Source organism: Zootermopsis nevadensis, unplaced genomic scaffold (genome assembly GCF_977971745.1).
Source record: "Zootermopsis nevadensis isolate Lab colony 2312 unplaced genomic scaffold, Znev_1.0 Znev_ptg000061l, whole genome shotgun sequence".
NCBI lineage: Eukaryota > Metazoa > Arthropoda > Insecta > Blattodea > Termopsidae > Zootermopsis > Zootermopsis nevadensis.
In genome coordinates, this window is record NW_028259192.1 from 8,162,578 (window position 1) to 8,189,768 (window position 27,191).

The following is a 27,191-nucleotide window of genomic DNA, read 5'->3' on the forward strand; positions in this document are numbered from 1 at the left end:
GAAATTAATGTGAAGACTACAACCTATCAGTAAAACGAAAATACATCAAATATGACAGTTCACCAGAAGAACATTTATGACTTCTATAATCATAATTTGACCTCGTACAATGTTTCATTTCAATATCAAGATATTAGCAACTCTGATATCACCAGACTATGGTAAATATTTGTTACATGAAGTAAACAAAATCTATTAACAACATCAAAATAGATTATAAGTAGTTGAATCTAATGATGGGCAATATTGCTTGGAATATGTCACTGAAAAACACTGATATGAAATAAATAACAGAAAAAGGATATTTGTTTTAACTGTTGTTATGTATAGACTGAGAATAATATCATTTATAAATATTTTAATATGGATTGTGTGTCAATGTACTACTGCACTTTTTCAGAGAAAAAAATCAAGTAATCAGTTAGGTTGACTGCCAAAGAACTCTCTTCAGAAACACCATAATATCAGTCCCTGAAATGAACAGGAGAGTTCTAATTCAAAGTTGGCTGACATAAAGGCATATCCTTCCTGACAGTATTAACGCCATAATTCATCAGAGAAGAAAGGAAACAGGAATGCATCAAATGACCATACATTTACTAGTCCATTCTCAGATTTTGGTTTAATCAAACATTTTTCTCTAAGAAGGTAAATTATTTTAGTCTTCTGGTTAAAATTTACAAGATAATCATCACTTCACTCATAGATCACCTATGCAAAACTAATGCAAAGTTAGCAATATCTTCATTTTTAAAGGGTAAATGTCCATCTAGTAACTAAATAACTACACAATATTGGTAATACACCATAAAGATGGGACAATATCAAAGCTGAAATCTAGTACTGAACCCAAATTTCAGGTGATTAAATCCAGTTCACATCTACACAGGTTATATATTTATCCAAGATTCATCAGTGAGGATGGTTCCTATAGCTAATAAACTAGGCAAGATGAAATTATAACACCAAAGTCAAATTTGTTCATTTCAGCAGAGAGATCACAGGAACAAAGACCACAAGACCAAGAAACTGTCCTGGCCTTCAGTTTCAGTGAAAATGTCTTCTGTGCCTTGAAAACTAATGTCAGTAGAAGAACACAGTCAAGACCAACATTGATTGTTTAGCAACGAGCCTGCAAGAAGGAAAGCCACAACCCTGAAAAGGGTACTGAGGGTCTGGCAAAGATGTTTTTTCTGTATACTGAAACCTAATTGCAGTAGATAATTGTTTGAAAGAAAATGACTAAAGATTACACAACAACAGCTCTAATACCAAAATTGTTCTTTTCGGGGAAGATATTATGCACCAAAATTATGTGATGAGGCAAGATTTTGGGTTAAACATTTAGTGAAGAATATACCAGAAGCCACAATTTTAACAGAATATGCATAAGAGAAACTGGTTTTGTTCCCAAAATGCCACTAATATAATACTGTGTGGCTACCCATTTGGAAAGCCTGGGTAGCTCAGTCAGTATAGTAACTTGAATATGGACTGGATAACCACGGTTCAGTCCCGACAGAGGCAGAGGAATTCTCCTTTACCTTCTGCATTCAGACTGGCTTTGGGATCTAATGGGTACCGGAGTCATTTCCCGGGCACAAAGTGTAGCCACGGCATAATGCTAACCACTCACCCCTATCTAGTGGTAAGGTTCAGAATGAGTAGGAGCTGTACTTTGCCCCCCAAGCACCTATATGGCATGTAGTAGGATAGCTTTAGTTTTACTTTTACTACTTACGTGAGTTAAATGTTATTGGTTTCCTATTAAACTATGGTTTGTTTGTTATGATAATCAGTACAGATCCATGTCAATCCTTAGTGCAGCTGCTATTTATATTCATGATAAGGAATAGGTAAAACCCTGATGAATATCTAAGAAACTAATAACTGTAGATAATACTATAAAGAAAAATGTTCTTGGGTTTAGAGATTATATTGTTCCTATGATATAAAATGATAGGCCTGCATGTCAAATGATCAGACCTATGATAAAACTTTGGACAAAAAGACCAATAAGAAAATGTTATTGATTCTAAAATTTCCCCATAATAACACTACAGGCACTCTACTAGTCTTTAACATAAGAATGTGCAATATCCATCACACAGAATTTATTAAAATGAAACAATAAAAGGCTATAACCAATTTTCAGAAATTTATCACATTTCATACTTCACAAACTCATACTAACAAAACTACACTCACATTTCATAAAATAATAATATGCAATACCCATCTCATGGACCTTGTTCGACTATAACTATTTTACTGTATGTCACAAAAGTCTTGTGAAACCAGAATATCTCACTGCAAGTTATTCTTTAAGGCTTTATGCACAACAATTGCCATCTAGTGTTAGTACAGAGAAATTTTTATATCAGCCATCTTTCTGTTAATTCATATGTTACAGGATTCTACTTAATAACCATGTTTATGTAAATAACTTATCTCTGGCTTTTATATAATACACATTTGGTTTGCTCTAACATTCAGCCTACTGAACACTACATCCTTAAAAACACCAAACAATAAATATAATCCCATCTCTCAAGATTAATTATTTAACAATAAACATTAATAAAGCAACATAATAATGCTATCATTATGGAGTGAATGTTCTTGTTACCTAATGATGCAGCTCTTTATCAAAGTAGTATAAACTTTTCTTTTTCTTGTGACAACAATTATAATATATTCCTTCACTTTTGAAGCAACTTCTTTATGCTTTATGCTCTTACCCAGAAGCACAGGTAGCTCGGCACTCGCCACTCTGCAAATGAAGGCCAGGAGTACAAGATGTGCAGTTGATACGAGACACACAGCGCTGACAGGTATGCAGACAAGGTGTGCATACACCCTGCTCCATGTATGACCCATCCAGGCACACAGCCAGGCACTGTGAATTCTGAAGAACAAGTGGTGATGGACAGGTGAGGCATCCTGTCTCTGTACTTCCATCACATGTCTCACATGTTGAGTGGCATGGCCGGCATCGCCCATTCTCGTAGAATTCTGCTGCACATCACAGAAAGTAACAAGAAAGCAAAATCAGCATCTGACAATGTTTGTTGCCTTTCATACTGTTATCATTCACTCACTCTATGGTGCAAGAAATTCTTTGAGAAGTCGATTGTATACTTGGCTTGTCAACTAACAGCCCGCTTTCTTCATGGAACCCATAGGTTCATCACCATGCTCACAAAAGCCCACTACCGGACTATAATCCTGAGCTAGCTGCATCCAGTTCACTCCATCAATTTCTATCTCCCTATGGTCCATCTTTATGTTATTCTCCCACGTATGCCTAGGCCTTCCCAGTGGTCTCCTCCCTTCAGGCCTCCCAACTAATACCTTGTAAACACTCCTCCCTCCCCCAAGCATGTCACATGTCCCGAACACCTCATCCTCCTCAATTTAATCACCCTAACAATATCAGGTAAGGAATACAGACCTTGAACCTCATCATTATGCAGTCTTCTCCATGATCCCTCCCTTCCTTTCAGGTCCAAATATCTTTCTTAACACTTCATTCTCTAAGACCCTAAAACTATGCTCCTCCAAACGTTTTTTGACATGAGATGGGAGGACAAAACACTTTTGACTGAATGATAGCAAGCATTCCCTCAATTTAATCTGCTCTTGAGTTTGTCATGAATGTCATTCTGACTTGTTAGTGTCATCCCCAAATACTTGAATTTTGTCACATGTTCCTATGATTCATTAGCTATCCTTATATTCTGGTTCTGTCCTAATTTCTGATGCTGAGACATAATCATTTACTTTGTCCTTTTTTACATTTATTTCTAGACCACCATCCCTACCAGCCCTTAAGAGTGTTTCTGTGTTCGCTTTTATAGTATTTATATTATCAATCAGTAGACTAATCTCATCAGCATAGACCAAAAGCTGATGTGTCCCATTGAATTCCAAACTGCCCTGATTTTCTTGGACTTTCCTGATGGCATATTTTAAGGCAAAATTGGAAAGTAGTGGCGATAGAGCATCTTCCTGTTTCAGGCCATTCTGAATAGGATATGTATTGAACAAATGTTTACCTACATGAATTTTGCTATAGGTTTTACTTAAACACGTTTTAATTAATCTGACTAGCTTTTTAGATACACAAAATTCAAGCAAAATACTGTAAAAAGCTTCTCTTTTAACTGGGTCATAGGCTTTCTTGAAGTCTATAAACATTGTACTCCCACATTTTCTCTAGTATCAGGCAAATGTAGAAAATATGATCAGTAGAAGATCTATTACAATGGAACCCACACTGATGATCCCCAACAATTTCATTGGCATATGGAGTCAACTTCACCAGAAGAATATCATATGGGTACAGGGAATTTAAACCCCTGAAATAATAAGAAGATAGTCAGATCTTAACTATGGTTTAGTAGTATGTTGGAGCAACTTAGAATTAGGCATGGCCTCTGTTTTCATTATTAATGTTTCAAAGTTTACCAAACATTCTTGAATTTGAGAGTCTGTACTTAACACATTTACATCTTCTTCTGGAATTATTTTTAACATCTCACTTTTTCTTCAACAGAAGCTGATGTTCTGATGTGATGATGTGTACATGTGTACCCACCCCTATTACTTAGTACAGCACACTGGTCCTTAGCACAAATATTTCATTAAGGAAAGACATGGACAAGTAATGGTTTTTTTTCAACACAATGTTGCTCAATTTTAATTTTATATGCAACTTTGTGGAAACATCTCACTGAAAGAAAAAAGTATGACCTAGTACGTACTGTCCATGAAAATTAAATATCTGTAATGTATGCAGCCTGGGAAGTCACGTGGTGCAATACTAAGAGACAGAAATATTGTTGTTTTGATTCTATGTAATCTTTATGGGTAATATGTTATAATATTAGAATTTTTATGAAATAATAACAATGAAACAAAAATAAACTAATAATGATACTACAAATAGTGAAAAATAACAAACATATGTAAGAAATATAAAATTACATTAACATAACAGGCCAAATATTATTCCAGAAGGTCCTTCATGCTCAATTACTATCACAGCATTACCATGGAAATAGTTATAATTACATATACATTAATAAAAACTACTAATGATAACCAATTAACATTGTTTGTTATACATATTCATGGTATATCCACATATAATGAGTCAACACTCATACAATGAAACACTGGTGTTTCAATGCAAACTGATGATACCTAACTATAGGTATTTAATGTTACAACACAGAAATCTTTTAGGCAGTCTTAAATCATCTGCACACACATCAATGCACCCTTTAAAAGTTACCTTTTTAGGCAAAGATTAAAATTTGGATGTATTTTTCTCTGACATTCCTACTTATTTTCCATGGAATTCTAGAATCCCCTATGCAGAACATTTGTGAAAAGGAATTACTGGGCATGTGTCATGGCTTATGGATGGTCTAAGGGGACCATATATCACAACAGCATATCACTAAATAAATAACCCTAAAATGAAAGCCCAGCCAGCAATCCCACAGTATAGAAGTTTTAATAGCTTATTCCCATACAATAATGGCAAAACATCAGTGACAATATTCACTTATATGAAGCACTTCAGTGACCCTGAGAACAAGTGAAGTTAACTACATGATATGGGTTTTAAAGAAAGCACAGCTGTGATATAAACAGCAGAGCACTACAAAGATTCCAACTTACCTGAATCACAATGCCTGCTGCCTTCAGGCACACACCTGCCCCTCTTATTGAGCACCCAGCCTTCAGTACAAGCCAAACAGACAATGCTATTGCAGGTGGTACATCCTACAGCACACTTCAGGCATTCACGGCGTTTCTTGTCGGCATAGTATCCATCAGGACAAATGTTAGAACATGTTCCTGATAGAGCATATCGGCCTGGTCGGCATGTGATGCACTGTGTCTCGCTGGACCCATTGCACGTCTCACATGAAGAATGACACAATGAACAACTGCAAACAATCACATGCATTGTATGAGCTGAAGCTTTCACAGTGACTAAGTACAATAATTCTTCTCAGGCTACCAGCTGCATAATTGGTTTAATGAAGAAAGCACCGCTTTCTTCATTAAACCATCTTATACAACTGGTAGCCTGGAAGAATTCATTATAATTACTCTCATGTGTATTTGTTTAATTATTTTTACTGTAATGTAAAGTAAATGGGTTTTACTGCAGGAGATATACAACACTTTCCATAAACAAATAAAACCAAAGTCTTTGATGCTTTGATATTTAGCATGGAAAATTTAATTTTACCCACTAAAAGCCATAATTTATCTTTCCTTTCATTTCCTGCTTCTGTTAGGTATATATCATTTCAGGCCATAAACCTTTACATACATGTAATACAGAACATATTTGCACTCATAAATCTATCATGAACACATAACAATGTAAACATAATGTTAATACATAATACTCAAGGAAACAGTATATGTTCATTTAACCATCTCAAGCCAAAGTTCATCTAAATAATATTTAAGAAACAGTGAAATGGAGTGTTAGCACTCAGTTTGCTGATTAAAGCCTGTATGATATTTGGGCATTAAAAATGCTGCTAAAATGGAGAAATATTGGTAAATGAGGTTGATTGTATACATAGTTTCTTCTTCATTGCACATTCTTTACTCAAAGTGCATGAAGTGAGGCCACATCCATCCATTCATCTGTTTGCACATTCCATCTCTAAACTAGTGAAAGTATGAAGGTGGCTGTCTCCTTGATTGCAGCACAGTGTAGTGTGGTAGAAGTTTTCAAAGTTTAAGAGGTACTTACTGACTCCATCAACAACTTGATGATGCAGGCAGCAAGTACCTTTGAAACATCAATAAACTTCTACAAGACTACAAGGCACTACAACTCAAAAGACAACTTATGTTCATACTCACTGCCATGAGAACCACACATCCTACCCAAAGAATTTCAGTAAACTTTTGTATTGAATGTCTATACTAAAAGTTATTTACTATATTTAATTTGTTATAACTGTTCAATATGACCCCTACTTTACATGAAGCTAAACACACATTTTACCATTTTCTAAAAATTTCATAGCACAAGAAACTGGTACATTACATAAAACACAGTTCTTATAGAGACCTACAAATTTATTTGATGCATTTCTTTAAATAAAGAATATTTAATGAAGTGTAACAGAAATAATTTCCTCTCTGGGCAGAATGATATATGTATTGTGAAATGGCATTGCAACAATTTAATTGTGTCTATAACAGATAAACATCACGTTTAATGTAAAATGAAAAACAGCAAAGAACATATGTCCAAAGTACTCTACTGGAGTAAACCGAACTTTTTGTACATTTGAAAAATGGTGAATAAAATAGTACTTATTGAATTACAGACAGACAGACATACATACACTTTAAGGTACAATACTTTAAAATTAAAACCAACTTTACTCTAATCACAAAAAATTGACAGTGAAACAACGGTTCCGGAGAATCTGACGTAAATACGTCTTTGTATTTAAATTATATTTAGGCAATAAATACAATGAAAGGAAGTTTATATATTAGCTTTATTCTAAATATTCCCTTTATACATGCTTTAAAATTGAGTAAATAGTTTGATTAAGACATTGCTTATTTAACTTGAATTAGTTACGCTTAAGATGGGTCTGTGGTAGCTGAAATATGTTATAAAATTTGTGCACTTTAGAGTATCAACATTTCGTGCAAACACCATATCTATACAAGATTTTGATCTAGTAGTACTACATTGAGGATCTGACATCAACATTAAGCCAAACGTTTCCTCCATAAATATGACAAAGCTTTGATTTTCCTCCTTCTTTAAATCAATGTTAAAATCTCTTGCCAATATTATGGCCATTGTTTTACGACCTTCTGTGGCCATAATTGAAAACATCTCTGTAAATTTGGGAGCAAACGTTCCCAAATGACTCAAACAAATCTCTTACAATCATCAATAGGTGTGTTGTTAGAAATATACAGAGTAACAATTAAAACTTTTTCACCATTGACCATACACTGCCACACAAATATCACCTCTCTTTTCAGCTGCAGCTATTCTGTTATCTGTTCCATCCTCCTTAGGTAATTTCATCAACAGATGTGGGGTAGACATGGTAGTTGCTCCATGTTTCTCGTACATAGCCACTCCGCCTGCTCTTTGTTCGTCATGCATAAATTGCGTGATGCATTTACAACAAATTTACAGTTTCATTGTTGTGCATCCATGTTTCAGTTAGCACCAGGATATCGGTATCAGTTATGTCTTGCACATGAGTTTTTAAACTCTGTACGTTTAGAGTAGTCATTTTTAGATCACGAATACCAGCACTCCTTATGAATGCTCTCACTGAAGCAGTCAACGTGGGCAATATATGTGTTTCTAACCGCCTCAGCTCAGTGCGCAAGTCCTCTACCTTTGGATTGTTTGTTCCCTTGGCATGATGAAACACGAAGTCGTTGTTTCTGCTTGTGATGTACAAACCGTCCAACGATGTAACGCGAGACAGGGCAACGTACACCAACTGATGATCTAGACTCTTGTTGTAGTTGAATACAATTTGTTGAAACGTACCACCCTGCGACTTATGAACCGTTAGAGCACCAGCTTTAACCAACGGGAATTATAATCTTTTACATTTAATTTGCCTGTTTTTTAATGTGATAGTGCCACTTCGTCTATTTAATGGTGTCCAATCATATTTTAGTACGTTTGGTTGTGAAGCTACGGTAGCACGACACTTTATTCTAGCCTTTCGTCTGGCAGTTTTGGGCTCCACAAGCAACCACAACCGCTGCACACGAGCAGAATGTTCAGGATTGTATTCAACGTACGTTAAAGTTGCCATGCTACCATTAACCAAACCATCCTCTACATTCAACATGTGGGAATGTATATAACAAATCTGCTTGATTCCGACATATGTTGTCTCATCAAGTACCACGCTGCTTCCTGGCTACTCATCTCAATGCTATTTAAGAAATTCAGACTCACCTTCTTCAACAGTTCGCAGTAGTCTTGGTCAGGGTACTCTTCTTGCAGTTGAATCATGTGTCTATGCAAGTTGCTTATGCCTCGGTTCGTCTTATTCACATACTCCACAACATAGGAAGCACATGAATATTCTTCAAGTATGAATTGTAGGTCCATATTGCAATTCAAGATTTCAGCAATCCACGGATTAAACGTATTCGTCCAGAGCTGCATCATGTTGCGCTTTATGAGCACCGTGGGTCTTTGAATGCTGGCTCTTAGTACATTTAAGTATGTGTCCATCTCCAATTCTTGATCATCCAAGAAGCGTTCCAGAGTGTCAAAGTTTCTATTTTCCAACACCTCACGCAGCTTCAATGATCGACGCTTGCACATTTCTCTCCTGCCATCTTCAGCACTCATCGGAAGAAGAACCATGGTTTTATCCATTGGCCAATATGGAATATTAAATCTACAAACCCCATCATTCTTTTTGTAACATGTGAACGTGTGACTACACACTTGATTGTTGTATGTAGATAGTGATTCTTCACTGACAGAACATAAATCATCTATCAACGAAATGGTTTGTGGCATGTTTTCCGAAATTTGTTCCCTCGGATCATTGTCCAACCATATCAAGATGTGTGCATGTGGACTGCCTCTGTGTTGGAACTCAATTCTCTTGAAGCAATCCACGATGCGATATTTACCAAACGGACTAAACTTTTTCATCTGCAAGACATGCATAATTACCTCAATCAACTTATTACATACATACATACATACATCTTTATTACATGCCATGGATCCATAAGTTAGTCAGATGACAATAGGATGTAGAATAAGTCATAATAATATAATACATGTTATACAAATACAAGTCATACTATTATATAAATGTCATAAAATACAAACAAAGGGTTCACATAAAGTAGAGATAAGTTACAAGTAAATCTACCCATTACATACAGAAGATAAATAATCGCTTATTTGTAAACAACATAAATTCGTTGACAGAGTAAAAGGAGTGTGTAATTAAGTATCTTTTTAATGCTGGTTTAAATTGTGCCTTTTTATTTACAAGACTTGTGAGATTTGATGGTAGACTGTTGAAAATTTTGATCCCTGCATAATATGCACTCTTCTGAAAACATGAGAGGTTGGCAATTGGTCTATGAAGCTGATTTTTATTCCTTGTGTTGACAGGGTGTATAGCAGAATTAGTTTGAAAATGTTCTTGGTTATTTACAATAAAGTTCATTAATGAGAATATGTATTCACATGGAAGAGCAAAGATCTCTAATCTCTTAAACAGACTTCTACATGAATTCCTAGGTTTGACACCAGCCATTAATCTAACAATTTTCTTTTGTAAAGTGAATATCTTTTTGATGTTTGATGAATTTCCCCAAAAAATTATTCCATATTTCATTAAAGAGTGAAAATAGGCAAAATATAATGATCTGAGTGTGTCAGTGTTGCTGACATGCAACATAGATGGCAAACACATCTCGCTTCCTCTGAGCTCAGTAGTGTACAGAATTAGGTATGGACTTTAGAAACTATAGATTATCTTCAATCATCTTTCTTGTAATATTATCTGTTTCCCCTATACATTTGAACGTGCTGTACAAGCCTTCGCTAACGCGCAACCGCATTATTTTCATTACCATGTATAACATGTGTTGAGGTGTTACACCTCTTCTATCGCTACGGCGAATTTCGCTTGTTGCCATCATGAATGGTGTTACCTTGTGGTCTTCTTTAAATTGCCTTGATCTTCCCAAGTAGATGCCTGGAAAAGACAACTCTTCTGCATGTTCATCGTATATGATGGACAAGGGTGTGTTCTTTTAAGCAGGAGCAATTTCCAAGTACTTATCTTCATTCCACAGGAGAGTTTGCTGTTGAGCTAGCAGCAATTCTACATCACTTGACAATTCTATGTCTTCTATCCATTTTATGATTTCTTCCTCGGCAGTTTGTTGTTTTTGGAAAAATGCATCGTTAACTGTAATGTTGCAATGTTTGTACAATGGAGTATTAATCAAATAAGTAAGCCAACGTTTTATTGTATCTTTCTTCACAATTCCTACCAGATACGTAGATTTGTGAATCAAGTTTCTCTTTATATAGACGTTGAAACTGTAATCATCGTCCAATTCTCTAGGTAGTAGTGTTACCATATTATTAACATCTACTGGAACATTGATTACTTGTCCCACTATCCCAAATCCACCCATTTGATGTCTTAACCTCCTAATTTGCATAAATGGAAGTCTAGGGAATATTATCTTTCGCTTATGCAATCTAGAGGAGGCAAATCAGTGGGGTATGGCAGATACACAAATCCATTACTCCTAGACAATATAGGTATTTGGTGCTTATTTAAAGATAGCCAGCATGTTGTGCATACCTTAAATTGGGATACATTTTCATTTACAAACTCCATACCCAATATATCTAATGGCTATCAGTAACTTGTTTCAAATATTTTTCAAACCATAACCAGTCACATACATTTCAAGCGTATCCAAATCTATTTTCATTAAAATGCTTATGAAAATAATCTGTTGCATTGTCATACCTTGGTTCTGCGATTCTTGTAGGAATGCTTGTACTTGCTAATGATGTGGAAGCATTAACTTGCAATAATTGCTTCTTGCGATTCCTATATTCCTTGTAAGTTCAGCATTAGTTTTTGGTATTTTTTTTGGAACTTTGGGTTCATTATTTAATACTTCTATTTTTTTACGTTTTCTGTACTGTCTCATATATTCTGCATTACAGACTCTTTTAGCTTCAAAGTCATCCATCTTGTTATCTCTATATAGTATGACGCAACACACAAACGCAGCAGTAACGTGAAGTGCTGTATTTGTATAAATAAATGTTTGTAGAACCTAAATCACGTGTGATATTTAAAATCTGAAAACAGATATGGAAAGCTCAAGAGGTAATACGTATTTCGTATGCAATATGTCCAGATCCATCTCTTATGGTGTTTGAGAGGCGGGTGCTTAACGCGCCAGATGCATTGAAAATTGTACACATTGGTTCATTAAAATTACAATAAATGTATAAACAATTATAGTTACAATAAAATACATTACAGATTCTTAAAGGTCCTTATTTACTGATCATTCTCTCTTACAATAAGTTATTATCTGTTCTTGACCAAAGAAACATTACATCAGCAAAACAAATGGAACACAATTGCAGAGGTTGGGTCTGGATATATCAGAGAATATTCAGAATTAAGAGTTCCTGACTGAGTTGTTTTGATGGGAAATATCAAAGAATACTTGGATTTTTCCCCAAGAAAAAAATACAACAATCTTGTAAATTTATTGATTTTTTAGGTGGAAAAGGAGACTGAACTTTATTCTTCAAGTTCATACATGGAGTCAAACCATTGGTACCCCAGACAGACACCAACATTTTGATGAAACAGCAAGTAAAAGGAAGTGTGAATTATATAAAAGGAGGTGATGATGCAAGATAGGGCATTCTGAAGCATCTTTAGATAGATCTGTCTGATTTTGACATTTTGAGGGACAACAAAGAAAAAAATGACCACTTGAAAAGAATTATTTTAAATATTCCAAACTGTCTCCACATTTCAGGGAAATATTAGTAAGAGAACCCACAATCAAATGTGGATGAATCAATTACAAATTAATCTCTGACAATCTATAAACCCTTAGAAGCATTTTACATACACAAGAAGCTATTCATCTGAATTTATAAAAATTTTAACAGTATCATGACAAAGCAGGACAAAAGAGACCCATTCGCCCAACAACATACAGAATTTAATTAGGCATGCATCATGTTCCTTTTGGCTCTTATGGGTTAAAATGGCAACAGTTACAGATATGCATTAGAAAACATACCCATAATCTTCTGTCTCATATGTGTATATGGGACAGGCAGCATAACACTTGTTATCATGGAGAACAAGATGATGGTCACAGCTGGTGCAATGATCTGGCCGTTCCTGACAGCTGGCACAGTTTGGCTGACATGGGACACATGTAATCTGGTCGTAATCTGAAAGTATGATCATTTCTGTTCTACCTCAAGAAAATTGTATTAATTTTTAAAGATATTAGTATTTGGTAACCCATTTTTAACATGTTTTCACTTTTGATATATTAGAAGGATCAGGAACAAATATTTAGACAATTTTACCTTTTTTACATCCATTGTATCATTTGTAGTTGTTTATAATTACAGACTGCAAAATAACAGTTTATATATATATTTGAACTCCATATGTTTTGTAACTAATTCACAGTATTATCATAGGTATATCAGCATTCCTCATAACCTAAGATTATCAAGTTTTAAAAATGTTATATACACAACTGTGAATTGGTGGGGGGGGGGGGGGCAAGATCTAAAACCAATTTTAAATATTTTTAAATATAACTAGTATCTATTTTAGGTTGTAAATAACAAGGAACTGCTTCTCATGATGCCACAAATTCATAACAAAACATATCAGGCTTATTTTAATATAAATTTTAAACAGTAACATTTGCCAATGTTTTGTCATGCTTACTTACTTACTGCAAAGTAAAATAATAATCTGAATATTACTTAAGCCAATCACTTACATAAACTAATTTCATTTTAATGAGGCAGCTATTAAATAAAAATCATATATTTAATCATGTTTATCATGTTAAGCTCACAATTTACGTTTTGAATATTTTAACACTTGGGATTTCAGGTTTTCACAGTAGTGAGCAAGAACTGACTGTGTCCTGGGATGTAGTCTTGTGCAGTCCCCATGTCTGTTCCCTTTCTTACTGACTGACATGTACCATAAATATGATGGCTTACTGGGACACACATAAGCCAACCTGTTAATTCCCACCACCATCTTTCATGCACTGGGCCAAAATCCTCTGTATGTGTGAAAGCCTACATAATCAACTGGAGTTCCTCAGAACCGCTTTCAAACAGAATGCTACAGGAACCAGCAGATCTGATGGGTTCTCAATCTACTGAATAGTTGCCCTGGCCCCAAAGAAACCTGTCTTGGTCACCTTGCATTACATTACACCTTAAAGACACAAGTGAAAATAAAAATGCAGGTTATGTTCATACTTTCATAGTATCCTTCAGGGCACTGTTGTAGACAGATGGCAAGATCAGTTACAAGCAGATGTGCAGGGGCGCATGTGAGACAGCTGTCCTGACCTGCACCAGCACAAGTCTCACATGACTCATGGCATGGCCAACACACACCACTCTGGTTTGGGAAGCTGCGAGGTGGACACCGACTCACACACGTGCTGAGAAACACAAATGAAACCCTTAGTAATGGAAGCATACAGATGGCTCCCAATGTTCCAAACTTTAAATTTACTTTAATACAAGGTGTGTATTTTACTAATGTATGTAAAGATCAAGTGGTTAATAATGTGTACATCATAACAATAACAACAATTAATTGTCACAGAATCTGGAAACTATCTTTGGACTATACACATATGTACAACTTTAGCTTTCAGGGATGAGCCATATTGAATGTTCAATGTGGTTCATCCCTGAAAGCTAAAGTTTAACACTGAACTCCAGCAGTAATATCAAAAGAATAATAATTATATGCTTGTATACTCTTCAAATACCTTAACCATAACAAAACAATTTTTAAATATAGTGCCTAGAAAATAAAAGAAAAAACTATTTGTTTTTATTCCAATGTGGCAGAAGTTTTAAATAAAACTGCATTGTTGATGAGAATAAGGGCAACTGAATTAAGAAATTAAGGTTGAATACAGTTTTCTAGAGTCTGTGATTTTCAGGAATAGATCTTCTGAAGACAATTTCTCATACACAGTATCAGATTCTGTATCCAGCATTCTAAAATTCAGGATGTAATATCTGTACTTTTTCTTTGTGACTTTTATAGCAGAATTTTCCTATGTTTGTCATGTTCAAAACTGGTGCTTCACAGTTCTTCAACACACCACGATGTGTGAATGACACCTCTGTCACTGGGCTTCTTAGAAAGCAGCTTGCTTGTTTATACTCATTTAATCAGCGTGTGGCAAGTTGTGGGCTTTCCTCCCTCCCCCTCCCCCAATATATCACCTGAGATATCAAAGGTTTTCTTGTTTCTCATGAAAAACAAATTGTGAATTGTAGACACAACACTCTTCAACATACCATTTTTATTATTTATTTAGTCTGTATCCAAATTCCTCTGAATAAAGACCGAAAATCCTAAAATCCAAAAAGTTTTCTGGACAAGGGGCCTAATACTGTATATTACTTTGTGTTATGGTGCATTTTCTAGGAATTCACATGCTGAAATCAAAAAATTTCAACATACTAATCTTAAGAGACTTTATATTAATAAAAACAAAAGTCATACTTGTCCAGCCTATAGTGTTTGCAGGCAATGCATTGGGTAGGACCCTTGCCATAGCATCCTTGTGAGTCACATTCAGGATCACAGTTGTGAAGGACTTTCTTGCTGCTGTCATCTCCTGTTCCCATGAGATTCTCCTGCAGAGATGAATCTTTGCCAGCAGCTTCATTTAGTGAAGCTACTGAAGCTTGAGGGTCACTTCCTGACACACTATATATGTTAGGGAAGTACTGAAAACTAGGATTGAAAGAACTCCCACTGTAAAATGTATTTGAATCCAATGTGGGAGAAGCAGATGGTGACTGTGAATTAGGAAAGATAAAGGAGTTCTGTGAGGCAGTCTGCTGAGGCACTCCTGAGTGTCCTGATGAGGAACCAGAAGGCCGCAGGCGGATTGGGTTAGTTGCTGTGCCATAGAATATCAGTTGCCACTTCTTTAGAATACCTGGAAAACATGAGACAGGAGTGTGACAGTAATACTGGTAACAAGATAGAACATTAGTGGAATAAGATTGACAGACAACGTTTGCCTTCAATTTGTGCTAGCAATTTTTGTTTATGTGATAAGATAGGGTTCAAAAAGCAGGTAGATGGCAGACATAGTTATGGCCTAAATAAAGTATTGTCTGTGCTACTTATTTCACAAAATCTAATAACATACCATAGAACTACACTCTGAATAACCCTCTTCAGTAAACAAGTTCCTGAAAATGAACTTCTCTGATTTCAACACTAGAACAAACTCTAAGAACGTGCAATGAGCCTTATTTTAGTGTCTGCATGTTTGGTGACAATATATAGATTAATATGTATGAAATAACAATCCTGAAGTGTTATGAACTAGAAGGAATGTTTATTTCTGAGCACCTAATATAAAAGAAGAAAACTCTCAGAAGCAGTGAAATTAAGTACCTGCTTTTTTATAATTTACATTATAATTCAAGTATTACAACATTTATAACAGTCATATGTAATCTACTTGTGCAAGTATCCATAAATTCACACCAACTATTGACTCCTGATAAATTCTTACAGAGTAAAATCACATTAAATTCATTCTTAAAGTTCTTTCTAAAACTCAACGGTATACATAGGCTAACTAGACCCTTTGCTTCCAATACACAATTTCCATGAAATCTGAAATCCAAAACTTCCAGCCCTGATTTTACTTCCCAACAGCTACAAAAGCTTCAGCACAATTACAAACATTAATGGTTTTGCTCAATATGATCACCAGTTGAATTCTTGTATTACCCTAACATGAAAATAGTCATAAGAAATCAAATAAAGGGGTTGTCCATTTTAAAATACTAAGTAGCGCAACAACCCAGACGACAGCAATCTTCTAACACACCTGGCTGGTTCACATGACGATTTCCAGCATTGATGACTTGAAGTGTCCACCTTCCATCAGCTTTCTCACCCCAATAATGAACACTGAGGAATGGCCAATCATCAAAATTCGAACTAACAACATCCCTTGGGCGTTCAAAGAGCAAAACTGATGTGGTGCCCATTGGGGAGGTTAGAAGGATGCGCAGATTACCACGTGGGAAGAAACGCAATGAAATCTTGCACTGAACATGTTCAAGGAATCTCACTTCATTCAGAGTTCCACTACAGCCATTAACATCCATGTGAACTTGAAGTGTGGATCCAAGGGTTGGGTCTATTTGTCTGTGAAGGAAGAAGATTAAAGTATTTCTGATTATTAGAAATCAAAGAAAAATCAGTCCCTTTTAATTTCAACAATAACTTTAATAAACTCTTCAAATGTTCATAAGGAAGTATAAAAATGTCTTGCAGACCAATGTTTCAGAACTAGACGATCAGAAACCAGTGTTGACCTACAGCTTGGTTTAAGATGGTTCACAAGTCTAGTTACCTGTGTGTGTATCCACAGATATAAAACATAGTAATTTACAACTAGTCATTATTTTTGTTTCACTTTAGTGAGTAAATTGTTTCCTGACAGTGTCCCTTTAGGCAAGTCAACTGTGATTACTTTTCACCATTAGGTTTATAATCTGACTGGAAAAGTACAACAACTCAGAAACTTTTCATATGTCCTTGCATATAGCATTTGATATGTGAATGTTCAATGTAGATGATTGTCTCTTAGAAACAGTGAATTTATTTTGTTGTTATATGAATATATTCAAATGTGCTGGTAATGATTTTTCCTTTTCTTTTATTTATGTTGTACTATGCAGGACACATAGAACATTAGTCCTCATAAAACTTACTGCTATATTACTGGGCTGTGAATGAGAAAATATTGAGAACCACTGCTATGAACACATATACATACATATTTTTTTCTCAAATAGAGAGTTAATTCATAAATACAGTATGAGATTATTAAGTTTTTCTCAAGTAAAGCCTAATAAATCATTATTGTCAAGACTGTGTTACAGGAAAAGAGCGAAGAAAATCTGGGCTTGGTATCCTGATGAAGGAACCAGTAAGCTCCTCTGAAATATCAATCAACATTTATCACACTACATGCTGCTACATCCAGAAAACAGCAATCTTCAAATCTTCAAATGATTTTGTGAACAACAAACTGCAGAGTATATGAAAAGATGAAAGAAGCATAATGAAAGAACACTGTAAGCTGCTGATATTACCTCTGGATTGTTGGGTTTTTGGACCTTTTCCATCATCTGATTTTATAAAACACACAATGATTCGAGGACTGGATCTGTCCTTGGTTCATTTGCAGTAAAGGTGTCTCCTACTCCACTTCCACATTTGCCTTAGTCATCACATTCATATGCCTTCTTATAATTGTTATTGTTATGAGCCAGGATAGCTCAGTCAGTACAGTGACTAGCTACGGGCTGGACAGCTGGGGTTTGATCCCCTACGGGGGCAGAGGATTTTTCCTCTAGCCTCTGCGTCCAGACCGGCTCTGGGGCCCACCCAGCCTCCTATCCAATGGGTACCAGGGTCCTTTCCTGGGGGTAAAGCCGGCCGGGGCGTGATTCTGACCACTCACCCCCATCCAGTGCAAAGGTCACGAGAGAGAGGAGCTATACCTCCACTCACCCAAGTGCCTGTATGGCACGTAACGGGAGAAACTTCACTTTACTTTTAATTGTTAATGTCAATCTTATTATCTTCTCCTATTTATATAACCTAATCTCAGGTGCTTATACACATGTAGTTGTTCTGACATAGGTTGCCCAGTGATTCAGATTAATTCATTCTAATAGACCCCACAGATTAGGTGCTACCTTCAATACACCTCAAGACAATGACAGCTCCAGTCCTCAAAACAATTGTGTTTCATAACATCACATGATGAACAAGGTTTAAACATCCAACAATCCAGAACATATTACACCATCATCAGAGTCCTTCAAAATAAATTATTGACATTACCGTTCTTCATTTATTTCTTGAGACTTGCATATATGTTGTGGTGGAACATTTGTCCATTGCTCAGCCAGGCTGACCATGTCACCTGCATCCATCAGTCCATATCCAAATTTGTGACTGACTGTGAACATAAGAGTACACAGATATCAGTTTGCATATATGTGAGAACTGGTATCAATTCTGTACAGTGGAATTTTAATGACTACCACTTTGAAATCTATACAGCATGTGGTGTAATATAGATAAAGTGTAATGCAGATACATGAATGCAGTAGTATTTTAAGATGACAACAAAATTTCTGAAGTTCCTCATAAATGCAGATGGCTGTGTTCTAGGATGTTGTGCTGTATCATCTGGTAAATATTAACTGATATTTCAGAAGGGCTTACTGCTTCCATCAACAGGCTAATCTATGACACTGAATAACACACATCCCAGAAGACAGCAATCTGTGAAAACCCAAAATATCCCCATAGACAGTGATGTATGCCTTACTACCATTATCTATAATGACATCTGTACAAATATAAATTAACTACCAGCAAACACACAAAAATGAATAATATGACAGCTGAAGTTGTTTAAAAAGGTCACAATTATCTCTCTTAACTACTGCACTATTTTTGTGATGGTAAAACAGATGACAGATAATAATGATTAAAAAATATGGAGGATTGGAAAAGACATGACCACAAAGCAATTACAAAGTAGTATTGCAGGAAATTCAATGCAGGAATGTCATGTCTGATATGAAAAATGATTGCAGAAGACATACACTTTAGGCACATCAAACGTTTATCTTTACTTGCTTCATTCTTCTTTAGTACACAGCATTATTATGTACTGAAGTTAAGATTTCACAATGATCTGAAGCTTTCACGGCAACCAAGTATAATATGTTCTTCTTGGGAAACCAGTCCTGTGATGTGGTTTAATAGAGAAAATACCAATGTTTTAAGAACCATCTTTGTCCTTCAGTACCCTGAGGATGGGGGTGAAGATGATTCTCGAAGCGTTGGTGTTTTCTCCATTAAACCACCTTACATGGTTGGTAGCCCAAAAAGAATTCATTATAAATATTTCACAAGTTCCAATTTAAAAAAGTTTGTTCTACTAAAGAACTGTCCCAAAACAACAAGACTGGAAAGGTGTATTCCATATATGAATATACACCACATGCATTCTTCACAAAATCTGAATTAGTAATAAAACTAAACAAATCATGTGCCTTAATTTAATGTAACACCTGTATATCCATAAACTAGCTTATTTAGATAGTTGGTTTTCTCTAAAAAAATAATTTGTTGTCAAATGTTTTCCACACCTGCACCTGCAAGATTCTGCTTCAGTCAAAATATTAAGAAATTTGTAATATGGCTTCACTTCCAGCAAATCTTAAAACTGTACTCCACAACCATTCTTGTATTCTTAAACTCTATTTTCTCACTGCTTATTTTCATAGGTGTTAAAGCCTTAGGCTTGTAATTAGTAGGTACCCACATAAAATATCAGCTGGCTTACTGGCTGTCCTGATGATTTCTCTGAGTCTTTCCTGTGAAATGTCAGGCTAGTACCTTAAAATATGCCATGACCACTGACTCCCAAATTGTTATCTACTCATCATTGATGACAATTTCCCTAACTCATGTCATCTATATTTGAAACATTGTCATTAAATGAGTAACTGAGAATCAATAAACCAATTCTTTTTCCTGCAACCTCTTAACTTTATACATCTGCAACTCAATGGGTTAAAACTTAATCTCAAAGCAAATTTATAAAATCCAGTGATATAGTTATGGGGATGTTTTTCTTTACAGTGCAAGCTCACTGGTGGTGAAGAGCATGGAAATATAAATAATCTAAGGAGGCAAGAAAATGTGGAAGAGTAAGAAGATACTGGAAGAGGACTTTGAGGTTGTAAAAGGCTTTATATTGTGTAATCTGTAAAGACAAGAACAATAAGAAAATCAAGCTACTGATCTAACCATCTTTTAATTATGTTACTGTGTAAATATACCCTCCAGCTCTTGTAATCTAATGCACTCATTCAATAAATAATAATGTTTTTGTATTTTACACAGAATTCCCTGAATATGATACTTTAAAAATGGTTGCCTTGAGTCATCCCATCAGGATACTAAAAAATTTAACCTTATGGAGCACCAACACGTAATTTTGCTGCATCCGATCCTGGCCACATAAATAGACAGCACAACCATCCTGTAGCTATGTGGGTATAAAATACATCAATACACACAGGCACATGTAATTCTGATCTCGTTGGCTAAGTATTTGCACGCTCGGGTGAACACTACTCTAAACATCATTCCACTGTAGAGATTTTTGTACAGTTCAATGAAGTGCATTTTCCACTATATTGTGACATGGGCATAAAAATGCCCCGTAAAACATGTGTTTTATTACACTTAAAACAAGAAGAAGCCATAAAGAATATGTCGTGAACTACTGGTCGTGCAAAAAGGTCAAGTTAAAATATTAATTTCTACCAGTCTCATACTACAGAAATGAATTATAAATTTCAACATAATATTTTCAAATGCAGTCATTAAGTCACACGTTAACTACATAGTCATCCTGATGCAAGTAATAAAAATATTTTTGTGAAATATCAACCATGCAAATTCACATTATCTTCACCAAATATTATTTGAATGATCCAACCACATAGGAAGAAATAGGGGTAGAGCATTTAGCACCCATGGAAAAGGAAAGAAATGTATAAAATATCTCACTGCAAAATTTTAATGGAAGAAAGAAACCACTTGCAAAACTGAAGAATAGGATAATGTCAAAATAGACCTTATGGAAACACAGTGGCATATTGTGAACTGGATTTATGATGATCTTGTGAACAAGATAATAAACCTTTGCACAAGATTTCTCGACTAGCTGAGTGAGTACTAGCTTTTCCAGAAGGACCCTGCTGTATGGAGTCAGCAGTATTACAACACAAAACTTGCATCACATAATAAAAAGATTGAAAGGAATGAATAAAACTGGCACTTAGAGTTCTTATTCATGAAAAGTAATTCAACTTGCAAACCTTACAAATGTAAAGTATTTGCAATGCATATACTTTATATATATAACCATTCAAATTGTATCTTACAGAAAGAAACTGAAGTAACATGTCTAAAAAATGGTGAGATTAGTCTAAGGATAAACTTGACTTCAAATAGGCTTTGACCTAATCCATATAGGAATGATTGACAATGGTGATGAGTATGATGCAAAGGTATGTGAAAAATGTTTATCACCAACAGACTTAGGAGACATCTCTCTCACTTGAGATGTGGGTTAATTTTGACTTACATGGAAACATGAATTCAAACATTCACGTTTTCACCACATGGAAGATCCGAGTTCTAATAGTAACATTGAAAATGCAACAATGATCCTGTCTATTTGGTGACAGTGTCATAATCTTCAGTACCAGCAGACAAAATACTGAACTTTGTAAGTTACAAATACAACCTTACCTTTTCGTTTCACACCATTTAGAATCCACCCTGCCTCCTTTTCTAGTGGACCAGAACGAGATGAGAGAACAACCAAATACTGCATATCTCTCCATGTAAGACCTGGGTTTGCTTCTAGAGCTAGGGCTGCAATACCAGCTGCCAGAGGTGCTGATGCAGATGTTCCTTAAATACAAATGGTATTATGTCAGAACCTTCAATTTCCACGAAATCAGAGATTTCCTAAGTTACACGAACGACTATAACTGGAAAGTGCCTCATTCAGTTTTCATAAAGTTGAATTGTTAGGTCATATTTTCTTCAAAGATAATCTTGTAGTTCCTCACATCATTACACAGCACAATAACTTTTTTCAGAATGTAATATATATGAGTGTAGAGAATTGTTGTGCTAAAGCATAATATGGACATATGTCATGCTAAATATTTATTCAGATAAAATAAGTTCCTTTTATGCATGCCTGACACACTAGTAATCCAAGCTTTTCTAATTATTTATTGCCCATAAATTTTTTTCTTTTTCCTGCTTTTAAGCATTAATTAATAGCAATGAGAAACTGATTTCATTACCCACTGTAATTTCTCCAACATAACTTCTCAAATATCATATTTCACCACCATATGTGAATTATTCAATTTTTTCTGAATGTGGGACATGATGAGATTTCTTGCCATACCTGTGTGTTCAACAGTGCATATGTGATCTGGCCGCAGCTTGCCATCCATGTCCACAGTGGCCACACTTTTGTCATGTCCAGGGGTGCCAGAACTGTATGTGGTGGCGAGAGTTGAGGAACACTCCTCTAAGTACCATGGCTTGTATCTGCTCACATGACACATCAGGACGAATATAAACATTTACGTTGGAAAACAGTACTTGTTACGTTCAGACAATTGCTTGGAAAGACTAAAACTGAGAGCCAGATTCGTGAATGAAGCCTTGGACCTACAAGATAGTACGAAGTTTCTGTGATCGATTTCTCCTTATTAATTAATGATCTTCCTGGTCAGAATAACATTCTGGACATAATAAATCAAAAGACATCTATTTGTATCATACCAAAAGAGTTATTTTATATGCCAAATAAAAAAATAATAGCTTCAGTGAGTTAGTCTTATAAAAGTGACAATATATGATGATGACCAAAGAATGTGTGTGCATATCCACAAACAAAGACTTGTTCCTTACCAACTGGAGTCTCTAACACTGAGTTCTGTTCATGGGCAGTCATAATATCCACAGCTGCACCATGATCAGACATCATGTTCACATTAAACCTTCCCTTGTGCTACCTGCTATGACACTGTCATTTAAATGGATAATCATGACAAACAGAGGGCCATTTAAAGAAGACTCAAAGAAGGTGCAGTCCAGCTTAAACATTAATATTTCTTCAACAAATATCAAAATATATGTCTCTACATAAAATGAATATGTTACCATATACAGTATTCAATGTACAGATGAGCCAAACAGGTATAAATATGATTCATGTTTTTAAAGATATGAAATTTCTGCAGAATCATAGTTAAAATTCACACAGATAAAGTAATGATGTCTGTATGTGCAAGCATTATGCCACAGGGGAAATGAAGGTAGCATTCTACATACTGTGCATGCTCTGGATGCTATTTGGGGGAAGAGTCCCCAGTACCTGTTGAACAGGAAGCTGGGTGGGCCCCAGAGCTGGTCTAGACATGGCAGCAAAGAGAGACATCTCTACCGCTGTCAGGAATTGGACTCGTTATCCAGCCTATAGCCAGTCACTTTACTAACAGATACACTGGCTCCTTTGAAAACACTTGTATTTGAATGAGACACATTTTAGTTTAAAAGGTGGGATGATGCAGATATGCAAACACTATTATGTTCTACCCTTTCTGTGTACTTACTTGTTCTGAAGTAAGAAACTAGTATGATAGGAAATGGAAATCCTGTTTGGTCTTCTTCAGTTACTTGCACAGTGGTAACTTTCATAATATAACAAAAACTACTGAAATTTCTTTTGGGTGTTTGTGGTTTCTTTTAATGACTGCTCTCAATCAAATCTCACCCATTTTGTAAAACAATGCACAACACAATGTTAATTATATTAGTATTTAAATTAAGTTATCCTCTCATACACATTACACTTACCCTCCCTGTGTGGCACTTGATATGGACAGTGTGAAGATGCTGTTGGTGTAACCATCACAGTTACAAGAGTCAGTGTGTCGCCCACCATTGCCAGATGCCCACACAAATATTGAGCCTTTCCCTTTCCGCCCCTGAAATACGAACATTATTGTTTTATTTTTACGTTCAAAAGCAATTATATTTTTTTAAAGATCTAAATACCTTTACATTTAGAAAAATCAAACTAAGTCTAACATAGTGGGTTACTGATATCTTTGACTTTCCTGTCCACTGAAGAAGATTGTCTTCTGGGATGTTACACAGTGTAGTCTGGCACAAGTTTCATGTGGTACACCATCAAAGAAGACAGTCATCTTCATATTCACCATGGTTGAGACATAAAATTCGCAATCCATCATTTGTGACATCAGTCATCCACTATTTAACTCTATTATTTCCATGTATGTAGTTGTTTCTTGTCTCCATCATTATGTTACCTCATGTCTCACGTGTTATATGTCACTTCATATTGCTCAGCAATATCAGTCTACCAGACACACATCTATTGAGAGGTTTTTAAACCAGATCTCTGGTAATTTTATGTCTCATTTACTTTATTCTTGCATGTAACAAACTCAGAGCCCAAACGACAATACTAAGAGGCCAAGGGTAATCATCCCAACTTTCAAAATGAAACTGAACATTACTGCTGATTCCTAAGATGAAGAATGAACAGTCAATATCAGATGCAAACAGGGAATACCAACTACATCAGCAAAAACAATTGTAGCTGATAAGTACAAATACAAACTGTATAGAAGTGTTGTAAAATGAGCAGTGCCTGGCAGAATTAAAGTTTAATAACCAGAAAGAATATCTTGTTAAAAATGAAAAACCTTGATTTGTAATCAGCAAGCTAAGTGAGATGAATGTAAATTCCAATTTCATACAGCAGAAAGCTAAGAGGATGTTAGACAATCCCAACGCTAGTCTTTATTGGTATTTATTTACCAAAAAGCAGAGTTTAGTCTTCACTTATGATTTCCCTGGAATAAATTCTCATTACAATAAGGTAGTACATTGCTATGTAAAGCAAAGTAAAGTTTGTCCCACTATACGCCATGTAGGCGTTTGGGGTGAGTGGAGGTATAACTCCTCTCTTCCTTGACCTCGGCACTAGATGGGGGTGAGTGGTCAGCATCACGCCCCGGCCGGCTTTACTCCCGGGAAAGGACCCCAGCACCCATTGAAGAGGAGGCTGGGTGGGCCCCAGAGCCGGTCTGGACGCAGAGGCTAGAGGAAAAATCCTCTGCCCCCGTCGGGGATCGAACCCCGGTCGTCCAGCCCGTAGCTAGTCACTATACTGACTGAGCTATCCCGGCTCATACATTGCTATGTATCAACTGTTTTCTTATTCTTCACACTTTTAAGGAACCAATTATGACATATCAAGCACAAATACCAACTATTTACGTCTTTAAAATACAGGTAAGATCCTAAAAATTAATATCAATCAATGATTTCTGAATCATCACTGTCACTTAACTGGTATTTTTATATCAACTCTTTGTACTGTTTCTATGAAAAATGGGCAGTGTATTTTTCTGCTGGTTTAATGTCTATTTCTGCAAACCACACTCATTTTCACCAGAAACACTTGCTTTAACGAGATGAAGGCAAGTGTATGGAATAAATTATCATTATAACATGGTAGTATATTCCTCTGTATCCACTGTTTCCTTATTCATCACACTTTTAAAGAACCAATTAATGACAGATATCAGATAAGCGCACACTGTAACTATAGTTTCCTCTTTAAAAATATGGATACCCTAAAAATGAATATAAATTTTAATTACAATAGGATTATTTTATTTACAGAAATGCTGATAGGAACTAGTTGTACCATAAGTACATCTTTGACATGAACATTTAAAAGCATACTTTCACAAATGAGCCACATTGTAAGGTGATCACATGATGAAGACCCTATTGTGGCTGTTATTGTCGCTAAGGAGGGAGACCATATCTGCATAGAAATTTTACTACTAATGGGCCCATTGTTTTGCCCCTAGATCATACATTTGTGAATATGAAACAGCAGCAAAATGATAGTGATGGGGAAAAACTGAAGAAAACTTGGAGAAAAACATGTCTCAGTGCCAAGTTGTATTTTTTTTTTTTTATATACACCACCATGGACTGTCCTGAATGCAAACCCAGGTCTCATAGTAAGAAGCCAATGACTAACCACTTGAGCTATGGCACAGCCCATGAAGACCTTACATTCTAAGCTATACAAGAGAAAAGACATACAAGACACTGTAAATTTTAACAGACATTAATGTTTTTGTTTATGAAGGCAGACAAGTCTGTAGACCAATGAAAACATGTTTATATGCAAAAAAATGTAAGCCAAGTGCATTAGTTATTTTATTAAGCACAAATATGAAAAGCTTACAACACACCTCATAAGCTCACACAGTCTCTTCATGTTACATCTAACACAGTACTACTACTTATACAAAACAGAAACTTACACTCGTCACTCCATAGATAAATGCTCTGCGGGCTAGCGGACCTGGTCCATCAACAGTTTTGCCATCATCCTCTGGTCCCCAGGAAGCACTGTATATGTCAATATGTTCTGGGTTCAGACCAAGAGCTCGGGCTTCCACAGCGTCATTCACAGTTCCATCCAACATACGAACACCTGTAAAACGCATGAAAATTAATTTTAAAGGGTTCTGACGATGGTGTGTTACACTCAGGGTTAATAAATTCTTGGTCTTTGTCCATCGTCTGGTATTCAAAAGA

The 27,191-nt window shown here is 35.7% G+C and overlaps 1 protein-coding gene across 6 annotated transcripts in view; it reads right to left on the bottom strand.

Moving 5' to 3' along the window:
- Fur2 (furin-like protease 2) overlaps nt 1-27,191 on the bottom strand; it is a 1,061,088-nt gene that overhangs the window by 16,678 nt on the left and 1,017,219 nt on the right. For 5 of the 6 annotated variants that reach the window (XM_087340817.1, XM_087340816.1, XM_087340818.1 and 2 more), the window contains 11 exons: nt 26,915-27,087; nt 24,396-24,526; nt 22,936-23,081; nt 22,260-22,424; nt 18,759-18,876; nt 16,726-17,048; nt 15,375-15,816; nt 14,102-14,289; nt 12,880-13,036; nt 5,692-5,963; nt 2,742-3,018 (listed from right to left, as the gene is read on the bottom strand). In XM_087340817.1, the coding sequence (XP_087196943.1) occupies nt 2,742-3,018; nt 5,692-5,963; nt 12,880-13,036; nt 14,102-14,289; nt 15,375-15,816; nt 16,726-17,048; nt 18,759-18,876; nt 22,260-22,424; nt 22,936-23,081; nt 24,396-24,526; nt 26,915-27,087 (2,392 nt within the window). The remainder of the gene's footprint in view (nt 1-2,741; nt 3,019-5,691; nt 5,964-12,879; nt 13,037-14,101; nt 14,290-15,374; nt 15,817-16,725; nt 17,049-18,758; nt 18,877-22,259; nt 22,425-22,935; nt 23,082-24,395; nt 24,527-26,914; nt 27,088-27,191) is intronic. The other variant, XM_087340819.1, reaches the window with a different exon arrangement.